At 41.3% G+C, this 15,378-nt stretch overlaps 1 protein-coding gene and 1 long non-coding RNA gene across 5 annotated transcripts in view; one reads left to right on the forward strand and one right to left on the reverse strand.

The window, feature by feature from the left end:
- Positions 1–416: 416 nt before the first annotated feature.
- Positions 417–1,845, reverse strand: LOC128413091 (uncharacterized). The gene is made up of 2 exons (XR_008330231.1): positions 1,472–1,845; positions 417–961 (listed from the first exon to the last, which is right to left on the reverse strand). It is a non-coding gene; the product is annotated as an uncharacterized LOC128413091 (long non-coding RNA).
- Positions 1,846–2,289: 444 nt separating this feature from the next.
- Positions 2,290–15,378, forward strand: part of MED14 (mediator complex subunit 14) — a 37,674-nt gene continuing 24,585 nt past the window's right edge. For 3 of the 4 annotated variants that reach the window (XM_053386906.1, XM_053386908.1, XM_053386910.1), the window contains exons 1-9: positions 2,290–2,680; positions 4,145–4,171; positions 7,230–7,335; positions 9,017–9,190; positions 10,043–10,172; positions 10,522–10,650; positions 10,989–11,096; positions 13,312–13,444; positions 14,429–14,579. In XM_053386906.1, the coding sequence (XP_053242881.1) occupies positions 2,499–2,680; positions 4,145–4,171; positions 7,230–7,335; positions 9,017–9,190; positions 10,043–10,172; positions 10,522–10,650; positions 10,989–11,096; positions 13,312–13,444; positions 14,429–14,579 (1,140 nt within the window). In that variant the 5' untranslated portion in view covers positions 2,290–2,498. The remainder of the gene's footprint in view (positions 2,681–4,144; positions 4,172–7,229; positions 7,336–9,016; positions 9,191–10,042; positions 10,173–10,521; positions 10,651–10,988; positions 11,097–13,311; positions 13,445–14,428; positions 14,580–15,378) is intronic. The other variant, XM_053386907.1, reaches the window with a different exon arrangement.

Below are 15,378 nucleotides of genomic sequence, written 5' to 3' on the forward strand. Positions count from 1 at the left end.
ATTGTAACACATCCTGGGATCCTATAGTGAACGGCGGATAAGAAATCTAATACATATAATAATACTGCAGATGAAAAAAGTAAGATTTAAAACATGTACTTGGATCCAGTTTTTAAAGGATTACCAGTTCCCAAATGAACCTGCCCGATTGTTACTTTCAGAAGCCCTTTTCTGTGTACCCCCTGCCACCTGAGCTGAGGTGGCAGGAGAAAGCAGCTACTCAGTGGTATTGCCTCAGTGTGGAATGCTTTATGCTGGCCCACTGCCCTGGTACCAAGTTTGATGAGGCTGGATAATGAGCTGCCTAAGGCAACTTCCGAACTCCATGGCTGATGAGAGATTTCCATTTCACGCTTGCTATTACACCACACCAACTCACTACAAGCAATTCTAAATCACATTCCACAATAAAAAAATACTATGGAAAGTGTTAATTTATGAAAATATTTCTGCTTTTGAAGGGGTCTAGTTGTTACTGCAAGATGACATGGCTTGTTTTCTGCTGGAACAAGCCCATTAAAAAGCTAGAAATACTCAGGAGTAAAATGGAAGTGATCAGCTGGAGCCTGGCAATCTAAACAGTACCAGTATATATGGTTTTTCCCCCTGACAAAGCGTCTTTAACTGTTGCATGATTTGCAGGAGCGGCTTCTCTTCCTGTCAGCATGAAGAATTTCAGCCTGTTCTGAAAGCTGTTGAAGGTACAAGAGCTGTCAGGAGAAAAAAGGAGAAGCCGCAACCTCTTCTTGAGCCAGGAATTCGCGCAGCACAGCCCGCTTTAGGCCTCTGTGACTCTGCGGCGCCTCCCTCTCTGGCGAGCGCTTCAGACAGACGAAGGCCGGTAAAGCCAGGCCGCCCCCATTGCTTTCCATAGAGTCTATACTATCGAGATTCAAGAGTAAAGTCGTGATTCAGATGCCTGAAGAAGGAAGCTCCGGTTCCTGTTGGCGCTGTTTTCTCCCTGGGGAGGAAATGAGAGTTGCCAAAAGAAAATTAGAGTTTCTTCCGTCTCCTAAAGTAGTAATAGTAATAGTAATAGTAATAATAATAATAATAATAATAGCAAAAACGGGAGCTTATGTTCTTGCTACTCAAGTTTCATTTCGGGTGGGAAATGAAGTCGTAGAAGCCATAGTTTTAAGCATAAAGCAGTGTCATTATTTTCATTATTACTCAGAAGCTCCATAAAATTCAATGGGGCTTCATCCCAATTTAGTGGATAAGGAATTGCAGCTAAATGCACAATGCATCTCCGTGCAAGTCAAGGCTTCCTTGTGCAGTAGTGCTGGGTGTGCGCTGAGTGATAGATCGGTTTAGTTAATGTTTATAACTCGCTTTTCCTATTAGGATAATAGCGAAAGTCGCCTACATTAAAATAAATCAGTATGACGCAACATAAAAATAAAATCGCACGTTTAATTATTTGTTTAAACGGGCGACGATTTAAATCAATTTAATTGAACACTGTAACTCGAGAGTGTTTTGCATGGGATGGATACCATTTCTGAATGGAAAACGTAAAACGACCTCAGTCCATCTTCAACCTGCAATAAAGATCTGCGCTTACAGGCTATTGCTAAGCAACTTTCGGGCACGGCAGGCACCTCCCACTTGGGCTTGGTAGTCATGCTATGTTAGAAAGATGAAATGTATTTCCACGCCGCCTTTCATTGAAATGAACGCTACTACCGTTGGCTTCTTAATGGACAAACCGCTGCCCAAACGCAGCTACATTAAAACTTGGGCTTCCGCCAGCGCTTCCTGTGAGCAGTTCTTTCTGACTTCCTCCCTGGGAGGCTAAAATCGAGCTCAGAGTGAACCCGGAAACTTGGAACCTTTTGTCAGTCTAATAAAAAGGTAAACCTGTCCATACGGGCCAGTCTTGACAGACTCTAGGGTTGCGCACCCATCTCACTCAAGAAGCCGGGGGCCAGCGCTGTCCGGAGACACTTCCGGGTCACGTGGCCAGCGTGACATCGCTGCTCTGGCGAGCCAGAGCCGCACGCGGAAACGCCGTTTACCTTCCCGCTAGTAAGCGGTCCCTATTTATCTACTTGCACCCGGGGTGCTTTTGAACTGCTAGGTTGGCAGGCGCTGGGATCGAGCAACGGGAGCGCACCCCGCCGCGGGGATTCGAGCCGCCGACCTAGGCGCTGAGGCTTTTACCCACAGCGCCACCCGCGTCCCGTCAGTCTAATAACGGGTGACTAAAAAGGCTTCTTGGAGAGACGGGGGGAAGTCTATGATCCCGTGCAGGCTACCGGAAGAGGTTTCTTTCCGGTCCGTTGCTGTCCTGGGATTGCTTCCGGTGCGGTGTCCGCCCCCAGCAATGGTGGCGGCAGCCCCAGCAGCGGCGGCGCTCGGCGGCCGAAGAGGCGCGTTGTGATCGCGGCTGCTTCTGGTTGCCCGCGAGGGAGAGCCGAGCCGGGCGAGGAAAGGACGCCGAAGACCCGCTCTTGTCGGCCGGCCGGCTTGTTTCGGTTTCCGCCGAGGCAACGATGGCGCCGGTGCAACTGGAAAGCCACCAGCTGGTCCCGGCGGGTGGAGGGCCCACCTCGGCCCCAGCTCCGCAGCCTCCGGGAACGGCGGCGGCGGCGGCCAGCGCTGGCTTCCGACTCAGCACCCTCATCGATTTCCTGCTGCATCGCACTTACGCGGAGCTCACCGTTCTGGCCGACCTGTGAGTACCCGGGAGCCCCTTGCCCACATACCTGCCTTGCCCACTTGCCTCCCCTCGCGAGACTGTTCACTCTCCGACGGACCCGTGTTAGGCGACCTTGACTTATGGAACGCCTCTTACCCATTCGCCCAGGAGGTCCTCCTCCTTTGTGGCTTGTTCTACGTGATGGAGAAGGAGGGTGGTGGTTTGGGGAAGCCTGATCTTCTGGTTCAGTTAGAATCTTCAGACTCTCTTCGCACGCTGTGACTCTTAGGTGACCTGCCTAAGAGTAATATGTACACCCCAAAATGTAAAGGGTGAATAGAGTTAAACAATCGTTCAAAAACTTGAGTGTCATACATACAAGTGCATTTGTTAAAGAGCTGGAATTGATTCCTGGTTGAGTTTATGTTTGCTGGCAAACCTAATAAGGGCATCAAGAAGATAAGGGCTAAGTCTTAAACTAAAACTTGTGTTTGCTTGATTGGAAAGACTGAATAAAAAAATTCCTTCCAGTAGCACCTTAGAGACCAACTAAGTTTGTTATTGGTATGAACTTTCATGTGCATGCACACTAGGGTGTAGGTGACAAGGGTGCTGTGCTCCCAGTTGGATGCTGTATTTTAGTTTGAAGGGTAGCCTCCTTTCACTGTAAGTCATCTGGATGGTACAGACCATTTTGGTCCAGTGAAAGCTGTTTGTGTGTAGACTATTGAGGGACAGATACCGTTGGAAGCATCCTATGTGTCTAGATTGCAGCAAGGCCTTTGCTGTCTTTGTATTAAACAGGTTTTTAAAAAGAAATTGTATTTATACTTTTCATGAAGTTTCTACAATCTCCTGTCACATAGCTGGAACTTCTGTGGTTGCTTTATTGTGGCCTTTTAAAATCATTTCCCATTGTGGCTACATCTTTGCCACAAGCTATTCATGGAACCATAGAATTGTAGAGTTGGAAGGGACCCCAAGGGTCTTCTAGTCCAATTCCCTGCAATGCTGGAATCTCAAATATTGTAAATGATGGACAAAGCAGCAGACCCTCTGTGTGGTCTCTGGAGTATTTCTTGTAAGTAACAGCCCAGGTAATGAATAGAAGGTTGGTTGGATGAGATTTTTAAATAATAAATAGCCTTATTGAAGTTAATAGCTTTAATATATTCACATCAACTACTTATTTAGTCTCTTTCAGGAATATGCTCAATTAGGTTCTTGGCTGTGAAAATCAGGATAAACCAATTCCTTTTTTTACATATGCATCACCCCAAATGTACACCCCAAAATGTAAAAGTGTACATAAATGTACACACCCCAAAATGTAAAATGTGAATGAGTTACAAGATTGTTTAAAAACTTGAGAATTGTACAAGAACTATTGTCAGAGAGCTGAAATTAACTCATGCTTCCTGTTTAATGTTTTTGTAGTATTTGTCAAAACATAATAATTTGATCTTTTTTTTTCACCACTCCAACTCCCCTTCCCAACAGATTACCAAGAAAAACAGATATGGAAAGGTGAGTAATGACAATTGAGGAGGATTTGTAATAAATTTTAATGAAATTTAGGTATTGAATCACTGGGTCAAATATTTCCTTTCTTTAACTTTACCTGAGTAAAAAATAATAATATAGTGTTTCAGTTTTATTAAGTGCCTAGTTTGAAATTCAAAACATTTTGGGATGGTTTACATGTAATGGCAACCATGATTTGATGCCAGAAGAATGAGCCTTGTGGTTTTATTTCCCACCCCTGCCCAGCACTCTAGCTGGATGAATTTCCTCTGTAGTACAGATCTAAGCTGCATTCAAATCAGAAAACCATGGTTTGTGCTTTCCTCTGGATCAGGATTACTGGATTATGAAATGTTGTATGAGACTTCACACTATTGCAGAGGAAAAGTCTATACCAATAAAGGATTAACATTTGTGTAATGTGGGTTTTCAAAAAAAAATCCTATGTAACATTAGGATAGTTTGCACTGTAAAGTTTTCTAATGCAAATTAGGAGTCAGGTTTTCAAATAGAGAACCCGTAAGTTTTATCCACTTCAGATAGTGTTAGCAATTGATAGGAGATATTCGACTTGTTTGAATATGGGTAGAATTATGGCCTCATGCAGATCCTGCTTCAGAATAATTTCTGAATACTAAATGTTGGTCATGATGTGAAACCGTGGGGTTGCAAACCATGGTTTTTATTAACTGTATATCAATGATATATCTGCACAGAGTATGGTTAGGATAATTAATCCACCTCTCCAGCCTCCCCTTATAAGATAAGAAATAGGTATTGCTGGTGTCCCACTATACACATCAGCTGAGGGCAGAACTAACTTTGCCAAACTAAACCATAATCTCTTGTACATCTGACATGTTAACCATAGTTAAGTTTAGGTCAGCATTGGGTCGTGCAGCTCTCTGTGCCCATGTTCACTTGTATTCTTTGAGGATTTCTTCTAAAACTGTGAGCTTTGTAATGCATAGATATTTATCACACAGTTAAACCCTTTAGCAGTGTTCTGGCCTTTGCCTGAAGGTGTAAAGGGTTAAATTGGGGCAGGACACAAAGTCGTCTCTCCAGAATCTCCAGGCTGTCACTGCTGATACTTGTCAATGACTGTAACTCAGCTCTGAAGAGTTTTTCCTGCTTTTTTTAGTGCGGCTGCTTTAGGGAATGTTTTAATTAACTAGCGTGCTGTCCTTCATTGAAAATGAATGCTTGCAGCAGTGCTCTGGTAAAACTGACTAGCAAGTGAGTCCATAAATCTCCTGCATGTACCATTTTATTTGAGAAAATTAGTTAATTGGCCTCCAGTTGTTGTTGTTGTTGTTGTTGTTGTTTTTAAAGCTTGGCAATCTATAATCAATAAAATTAGATAGATCAGACATTACAAAAGCAGTGTCAACAAAATGGAAGGCAACTGCACACAATTAAACTACTTAAAGGACAATAGAAAAGAGGGGGAAATAATTTATTTTCTACTAAAATACCAATATTGAAGTGGTCTGGGAGACCTCTTAAGAAGCTGGTTCAAGAGCCTTGCTGTAAGCGCCATGCATGAGAAGGAGCAAGAATAGTGGTTGTTGCATAGGACACTGTCCAGAGGGGCAGACAAAGCAAGTGTTTCTCTTGGAGGATCAGGCCACCAATAACTGTTAGTCATTATGGCTATATAGTAATCCTGCTTGTGGGCTTCCCATAGGCCTCTGGTTGGTTGCTGTGAATGGCAGGCTGAATCTGACAGGCCGTTGGTCTCAACAGGGCTCTTATGTTCGCAAGTTTAATCATGAGATTGATATGCTTCTTGCAGCCAAAACCTCCGTTTGTGGTGTGTGTGTTTTTGGCATAATAAATACCTGTAATGACCTTTCCTGAAACTCTACAAATCAAAGTCAGCAGAAAGCCAGCAGTTTAAATGTCATGTTTTCCACATACAAGACATAAAACTTAGAAACTTGCAGTGTCATGTTGTGCATTTATATTGAACAATAAGTGGGCTAAAACTAAAAAATATATACTAGTAATATGTAGCATCTGTACGCAACTAACTATGGGGCTAGTGCCAATAACTAGCCCCATATGATAGCTTTATTACTGGGCGTGTAATACCCAGTTGGATCACATGCAAAACAGATAATTGCTTTGGAACTAGTTGGATAATCTGAGAGTTCCTTCAACAAAGTTGAGCATATATACATGAGACGGTCAAGTTAAAATCATTTTGGAGCTTCCTGCATTTTTATGCCTATATATAGGAACAGATCCCCTAAGTGCTCCTGTTTATCAGTAAAGAGAGCATTAGCATTTTGTTACTATGGGGCATAGAAATCTTTCTTTCGCGGCCTCACACTAACTGCAGGTGTACATGTATTTAAGACAGTTTAGGGTGCAGCTCTAAAGCAGGCTAAAATTTGGTTGAGGGACATTTGGATGCAGTGTAAGTTCTTCTCTGTCAGAGAAGGAGGCCTATCAGCAGAATAGCACTTAACACTGCTGGAGGCCTCCAGAACAGCTGCAGGGAGCTCCATGAGTCTAGCTGTACCACCAGCAGTGAGCAAGGGAAACAGGGCATGTTGGGGGCAGTAGAATCATAAATGCCCTTGTTCCCTTGAAACCCCCTTCCCCCCCTAAATAAAATGGAGCCCTAGCTATGCCAGCATTGGCATAATGAGGTGCAGTGTGCTGCATTGTGAGGTGGGAGCAGGGGGAAGTAAAGCCCCCCACCCCCAAAAAAGGAAAGGAAAGGAAAGGAAGAAAATCATAGAGCACCAGCACAGAAGTACAATAAATCAATCAATTAAAAAATTGGAAGCGGTAATAAAATAAAGTAAGGGGGTTGTGTGCATGTGAGAGTGTGTATAAGAGTGTGCAGGCAGCCCCTGGAGGGTTCACCAAGAGCGAATGCAGACTTTTGGCCAAAAGGAGTTATCTAATGTGTCCGATTGCAGTGTTAGTCTAGTATCTCATTCTGCATCTGGAATAATTATTGTCATATCTGATTCCCCCTTTCATGTGCTGCTTTTTTCAAAATAATTGAACTACAGATTTTCTAATGCAATTTGCTTCTTTACAGAAAAATAGAAATAGTGCAGTTTGCAAGTCGCACACGGCAGCTGTTTGTCCGATTGTTAGCCTTGGTAAAATGGGCAAATAACGCTGGAAAGGTGGAAAAATGTGCGGTAAGTTTGATACTATTCATTAGCTCTCAGCTGAAATTTACAGAGGCAAGGGATGGCTTCTGTACGTCACCCAGCTGAGAAAATAGAGAAAATAGGTCATTCATTCATTCAGCCTTTATTGGCATAATTTAGACAATAAAATCATAAAAGCGGAGGAGGAACCATCCATAAAGCATGAGAGAATAGTTACTGACATTCCACATGTTCAAATATAGTGGTCATAAATTTCAAAAATATTTTTAGTAAAAAAGTTATGATTTCATTTTTTTAAAGATGCAGTGAATGATTGTTTCTTGGAAAACTTGCCTACAGCTGGGTGGACTAGAAACATCTGAAAAATAGCAAAATCTTCTGTTTTCAGAATGTAGTTCTGCAGTTAGTTACAAACTAATGTAGAATAACAAATGACAGCTAAACAAAATTTTGTATCATGATGTCGATTTATATTAAATGTTGACATGCCCCCATTATTGAGAAATGTTTCAATATGGTGCATGTAATACTAGTGGCATCATATTTGCAGAAATTGTTCCTGTCCAAGATCCTTGCTTAATTTTATGTACCTTTAATATGTTACTGTAACAATAAATAGAAATAAGTCATTTAAAGTGAATACATGCTCCTAAGTGACATTTGGAGCTCTGCCATGATTTCTTAGGCTTTTCTAGTTTTAGGTTATCAGTTTATATATTGTGCAAAGATTTTGGCCTGGTCAGGCTTTTCTTCCTGACCTCAGCTTCTCTCTAGCCTTCTGCCTGGTTTCATACTCTGCCCCCACCCTACTTCTTCTCCCAACACCTTGCCCAGCTGTGCTGTCACTGGCTCTTAGTAATCAGAAAGCACTTCATGTAGGTAAACTGAATTTTTGCCAGTAGTTAGTCTGTTTCCTTTGGACACAGGTCAGGGTGGTCCCAGTGTTACATTTCCTGTCATCCTGACTGTCTTGAACAGTGGGTTTGTTATCTTTCCCACTGTATGACACTGCTGTATGTATTTCTTGGATAAATCAGTCTACAGTGGTACCTCTGGTTGTGCATAGAATCCGTTCCGGAGCTCCGGTCTGATCCCTAGGAATTTGCAACTGGAGGTGCCGCTTATGCGAATACGTGCAGCGTGGTAGAGCACTTCTGCGCGTAGAGCGCTTTTGGGTGTGTGCGTGCGGCGAAACCCTAAAAAATACTTCCGGGTTTGGCACGTTCACATCCTGAAGAATACGCACCAGAGGTGTGCGTATCCACTGTAGATGTATAAGGGTGTTCTTTAGGCCATACACACATGCTGATCTATTGGGTATGTGTTCTTTTTTTCTTTTTGGTCTTCTCTTCCTTTGGGTTTCTTGTAGGGTACTTCCAGAGCTATAATTTCCAAATTGCCTCTTAAAGGCATGCTCTTGTCCTCCTTTGAAAGGGTCTATAGTATGATAATATATTTTTGAAAAGTTTACTTTACCTTTTATTATTTATTATATTTGTTTACTGCCCTTCATTTGAAGATCACAGGGCAGTTCACATTACAATTTATTTCACAGATCAGCTGCAATGTTTATTCCACCAAAGACTTTGACATTTTGAACAGGAGGTATATAGTTGGCTTTTATGGAGGAGTTTAGATGTGGGTAAATAATTTTAAATGAATTTATATTAATATTATATATATATATATATATATATATATATTACAGATGATATCAAGCTTTCTTGATCAACAAGCTATTCTGTTCGTGGACACTGCTGATCGTTTAGCATCACTAGCCAGAGATGCTTTGGTCCATGCTCGTCTGCCCAGCTTTGCTATTCCATATGCTATTGACGTACTGACAACTGGGTCATATCCACGGCTGCCAACATGTATACGGGTAAATTGCTGTATAATGTAAAAACAACCAAAGACTTAGACCTCTGTCCCAGTTTGCTTTCAGCAGGAGCTTTTTCCTCACAGCCTTGTTGCATTGGATAAAAGGCTTATGTTTGAGATAACTGATGCCAAATACTTCTGATTGGCCTAAGACACCTTAGTTGGCTGAATCATCACCAAATAAGATTATTTTAATCATTGGTGTATTTCAAAAAAAACTTTTTATTTTGAACTTTTTAGAGTCACAATTAAAAAATATGGCCCTTGCCCCACTGCTCACTGTTTAAAGGCTAAAATTAGCAGGTTTCTTTGGTACAGATAATAGATATATTTAAGACACTGTTTGTTTGTTTGTTTGTTTGTTTGTTTGTTTGTTTGTTGGGCTTGGTTCCAAGTAAGTAAGCAAGCAAGGGCCATCAGTTTTCCATGATGTGGTTTATTTCACGTCTCCTTTTCTGGGTTTTGATTTGCTGTGTTAAGTTACCCATTATGAGAGCCCCTCTATCTAGTGACTAGTCCTTTTCTGTCAGTGGCTCAACACATTTCCACTATTGTTTATTTCAACAACAGCAAAGGCCAAACTACCTTGTGTGTTGCACTGTGAAGGCCACAAAATTTGTACCTTCACTTACAAAAGCGGATGATATTTTGTGAGACTCAACTTTTAAAAGAAAAAAGTTAAAAAATAATCCATGAAACCGTAGTAAGTCCTTTGCATGAGCCCAGGCCGTTGTGGATCTATAACATGGATGATGAGGTTTGTCCTTGCAGTTTATTCATGTTTACAAAATGGTTAAATGAATTCGGGATAACTTAAATTAGTATGTAAAAATGCACATTTGTAACTTTACAGGACAAAATAATTCCTCCTGATCCAATAACAAAAGTTGAGAAACAAACAACGCTCCATCAGTTAAACCAGATTCTTCGCCACCGACTGGTGACAACAGATCTTCCTCCACAGCTGGCAAATCTTACAGTTGGTAAGCCATTGCACTGATCCCTTCACTCCTTTAGTTCATAGAATCATAGAATTTTAGAGTTGGAAGGGACCCAAGGGTCATCTAGTCCAACCCCCTACAATCAGGAATCTCAGCTAAAGCATCCATGACAGATGGATTACTCTCAGCTAATTAAAATGTGTAATAAAGATTTATTGAGAGTAACTTAAAAGGAATGTCTGAAACTCAAAACTACCAGAAAGAGGAGTCATCATTGCTAGAGGAAAGGGAATCTTTTCCATATCCCCCATTGTTGTTTTTTAAAACAAACAAACTGGAGTTTTATTTTGCTTATGCTTTGTTTCGCACTATGTATGGTTTCTGTTTCTAGCTAATGGTCGTGTGAAGTTTCGTGTTGAGGGTGAATTTGAGGCTACTTTGACAGTGATGGGAGATGATCCTGATGTCCCATGGCGTCTTCTCAAACTGGAAATTCTGGTTGAAGATAAAGAGACTGGAGGTAATGCCCATAGACATTATGATAGATCTAATGCTTAAGACTTGGGGCACTCATCTAAACTGATACACTCCATTAACCTCTTCTATTAAAGTAAATTGAGCTGTTTTCAACCATGCCATCTTAAATGTTGATGGTGTCTGCTCTTCAGCATGTTACTCTGTATCCCCAGCTGCGTGTTCTCAAAGGGAACATTGCATCAGAAGCCACTCTCCAAGCATTAATACTTTATACTTTCCACTATTGTTTGAGGCTTTTAATAAACCTTTTAAGTAGTGTTACATCATCTTAAAGATTCATGAAAAACACAAAAGATTCATTTTCTTTTCTTTTAATGGAAGATGGTCGAGCTTTAGTTCACAGTATGCAGATTAGCTTCATCCATCAGTTGGTCCAGTCCCGGCTCTTTGCTGATGAGAAACCTCTGCAGGACATGTACAACTGCCTACGTATCCTTTTCAATGACTTTTTGTGAACCCATAGAACTAGCTCCCAATCTGAGATGTGAAATGCAGGGTAGGTATATATTTAGATGGTAAGGATTGTTTGGGTAGTTGACTCAGTAGATTGTAGATATACTTATGTGTTGGAAAAACACCCTGGGGGTGCCTGCAAGCCCCCGGAACTCTGAACATCCTCCCTTCTCTTCCAGTGTGCTTCTAGCAACATACATCATAATGATATATGCACACTAAGCTTCTGGCATAACACAGCAAGAAGCGTTAGACATAGTAGAGCTAATCTACTATTTATTTACACACTATGTACAGACAAAAGCATAATGGCATCTGTTCTCTCCAGCTCCGAGAGAACAAAACAGAAAAAAAATGAAAGCGAAAGTACAGTGTAATAGTACCCGCAGCGGAAGAGATAAGATTTGTCTTCCTTTCCCAGACTCATCCAAGACAGGCATGTAATTTACAACAATCTCATCTGCAGCATTGGAGGAGTGAAATTGCTAACATGAAGCTGCAGCTGTTCCTTAGGCCCTGATCTGCTACTGCTTGTTAGTCTCTTTTTCCTCACACAGAAGGATCTGGAACACCTTCAGTTAGAGCAGGGCCATAAATGAGTTACAAAACACAATGACAGCTGCACATGTTGGTAGTATTCCTATTGGATTTCAAAGTATTCTTTAGTAAAGGATTTTTAAAAACCCTTTTCTTTTGATGAAGATGACTTTGCATGATTTTTCCTCCCAAGCAGTTTTTATTAAGGAATATGATTTCTTCCACTTCATTGGGAAGAATTGTTTGAAGTGCCTTTGGAATCATACCAATTTGTGCTGCCTGGTTTTGCTGCTTGGTGTCCTTTTCTATGTAGCAGATTCTGTGTTTTTTGTGAACCCATAGAACTAGGTTTACCCAATCAAAATGCTTTTTCTTCACCTGGGTGCTAGAATCCTTCTATCTGCCAATGTTGAGAACACTGATGGTGCCTTTTGACTTGATAGTGGGAAAGGGAAGCAAACATTAGTCCGTTTCTTTCCTTAGTCCTGGGGAACAGGGGAAGTAGGGTGGGAGGGAAGAGTGAGCACTATCCTTTCTCCCTGCTCGAACTTTGAGATTTTGGTTATATTCTGTACTAAATACAAGTGATTATTACTTGGTGTTCCTGGTAACCTGAGTAGCTATTGAGCTGGGGTAGGGAGGTTGGCATTGGGTGTCATCAGTATGGTGTAATGATCACTGTAACCTTAAAGGTAAAGGTCCAGTCGTGGATGACTCTGGGGTTGGGGTGCTCATCTCGCTCTATAGGTCGAGGGAGCTGGCATTTGTCCGCAGACAGCTTCCAGGTCATGTGGCCAGCATGCCTAAGTCGCTTCTGGCGAACCAGAGCAGCGCACAGAAACGCTGTTTACCTTCCCACCGGAGCGGTACCTATTTATCTACTTGCACTTTGATGTGCTTTTGAACTGCTAGGTTGGCAGGAGCAGGGACTGAGCAACAGGAGCTCACCCCATCATGGGAATTCGAACTGCCGACCTTCTGATCGGCAAGCCCTAGGCTCTGTGGTTTAACCCACAGTGCCACCTGCGCTTATTAACAACATAAAAGGCTAGGCTAGGGAGAAATCTTCAACTTATGGAAACCACATGTGCCAAATACAGTTGGGAAAGCATACATATAACTGTCACATGAATAATGTGTTAATACTTTTTAGATATGTTTGGGAGGTAAAGTAAGTAATTTGGAAAAGAAGGCCTAGATTGAACACATTTATTCTAAGTATAGCATCTCATCTTAATATGTAAATTGCTTGGTGTGGATGGAACATACATATTACAGAATGACAGCATTTTGTCATTGAACCCAAGACACCATACATATAGTTCCCAAGTAATCACTATTCAGGCACTAACCAGAGCTGCTTAGCTTTAGCATGCTGGTGGCCTACAGACCTAAACCCTTGGATATTCTACAGTAGATCCTGTTTGATTATATGGGGGGGGGAGGGCTTGGAGGGAGAGAGATTTCACACAAGAAACCGTTCCCTGGTGTGACTGTCAAAAATTGCTTTAAAATATGCTTAACAAGACCAGTGTTGACTTACCATGTATATGAGTGTGTACAAAGGCCAGCAAGTCTTTGGTTTAGTGTAAGTTGAGAACTATCAAAAGTTCCTCCAATATTTTACTGCATTTACTTAACCTGAATTCTTTAGACTCCTTCTGCTTGTCACTGCAGTTGGAAGTTTTGCATTCACAGACTTTAATGCTGGTTCGAGAGCGCTGGGGTGATCTTGTGCAAGTGGAGAGATACCATGCGGGCAAATGCCTCTCTCTTTCTGTCTGGAAGTAAGTGAAAAAATTCATGAGATCTGTAAATGTTCGATTGAAATATTAAATCTCAAGTAAAGCTTGGAAACTTCTATACAGTACTAGCATATTTAGATGCCATATTATATTAATTGCCTTTTACTGAAGCATAGGAATTGCTGATCTTTTGGGTTTAGAGGGGTTATATTAGTGTCAGACAAATAATGCATAATTGGTTTTTGGAATATAGACATTTATGATGATCATTTCTGGCCTTTGATAAGGCTATTGGTCCAATAATGTTATTAATTATCATAACATATGTTGCAGCCAAAATATTTGCAGTTAAGATTAACGTCTTGTTTATATTTAATGGTACCTTAAAACAACGCGTTTAGGCTGTTTTTTGCATGCTCACTCAGTCAAGTTTTGCTTTATAAAGAAAGCCATCGCAGTATTTCAAGCACTATCCATTTGAAACACATAGTCAAAACAGTAAATATTCCCAGGATGTATTCCAAATTAAATAAAAAAATTGCACAAGGATGAAACACAGATAAAACATAGCATTAACGTAGTCTCAACAAAAGTTAAGAGGCATGGGAAAATAATAAGGGGTTGTGCTGGAAGTCAGAGTTGGCATCAGCTGAGCCTCCCCAAAGAACATTTTCAGGTGCAGCAGAAGAAAGAAGTAGACAATGGTGATTGTCTAGATTGAGATGGCATCTTAAGTTAGGCTTTATATTGGATCCCACATGAAAAACAAAGCTTTCAAGAATTTGAAGCAGCAAATTGTAGTGATTCATAGGCTGCTATAGGTGATGGTTGTGTATCTGTGAAAGGAGTTTGATAGTGGTTCTTTAGAGACTTGATACAGGAATAGGGCGCTAAACTTCTTGGCACAACACAATTGTATGGTATTGTTTCATGGTATGAAACTGTAAATATTATTCATGTGTTTCAGTATTCTACAGAGGAATCTTTTAGCTTCTTTATCAGCTAACACAACATTTCTGTATTAAGCCAACAGGTGGTTGGGAGAAAAACAGGGACTGCATCTCTTCATAAGGTCACCATTAAGATAGATGAGAATGATGTATCAAAACCTTTGCAAATTTCCCATGAACCTCCCCTTCCAGCCTGTGATTCCAAACTAATTGAAAGGGCTATGAAGGTAAATATTGCCAGGTGAAGTTGGCATATAAGTTGGCATTGTTTTTAAAATTAATCTCTCTTAAGCAATGTATTGTGTTTGGGTTATATCCCAGTCATTTGATGTCATAATGATATATGATTGACAGGTGGGTGGGTCATCCACCTGTCAAAAATTGGCCCCCAGCCCCATTTCTGACTTGGGGCCATCCCATGGAGTCCAAACAGTGCTTAAACCTTCCTTTTCCAATCTTGCCGCCACCTCCTAAGTGACTGAAACCCAAAAGGTATGTTGGGTGGGAGGCATATGTTACAAATCAATTGTCTGAATCCAGGAAGGCTAACTTGAGACAAAGGCCAGAGTACCTTTCTTCTTTAAAAAAAACAAAAAAAACCCTCACCTACCGCAAGTTAGATGAGCTTTGGGCCATTGCTGTGAGCAGTGAAGACTGTGGACTGCGGTACAGCAAACTAAATATGACATAATAGGCATCACTGAAACCTGGTGGGATAAGTCCCATGATTGGAATGTAATAATGGAGGGATACAATCTATTTCAGAGAAACAGACCAGACAAGAAAGGAGGAGGAGTGGCGTTATATGTCAGGGATGTGTATACCTGTGAAGAGATCCAAGATTTAGAACCTCAAAGCCAAAGTGAGAGCATTTGGGTCAAAATTAAGGGAGAGAAGAATAACAGTGACCTCATTGTGGGAGTTTACTATAGATCCCCAAGCCAAACGGAGGACATAGATGATGCCTTCCTGGAACAGATGGCCAAGCATGCAAAAGGAAGGGAGATAGTAGTAATGGGGGACTTC

This window comes from Podarcis raffonei, chromosome 4, assembly GCF_027172205.1.
Source record: "Podarcis raffonei isolate rPodRaf1 chromosome 4, rPodRaf1.pri, whole genome shotgun sequence".
Lineage (NCBI taxonomy): Eukaryota > Metazoa > Chordata > Lepidosauria > Squamata > Lacertidae > Podarcis > Podarcis raffonei.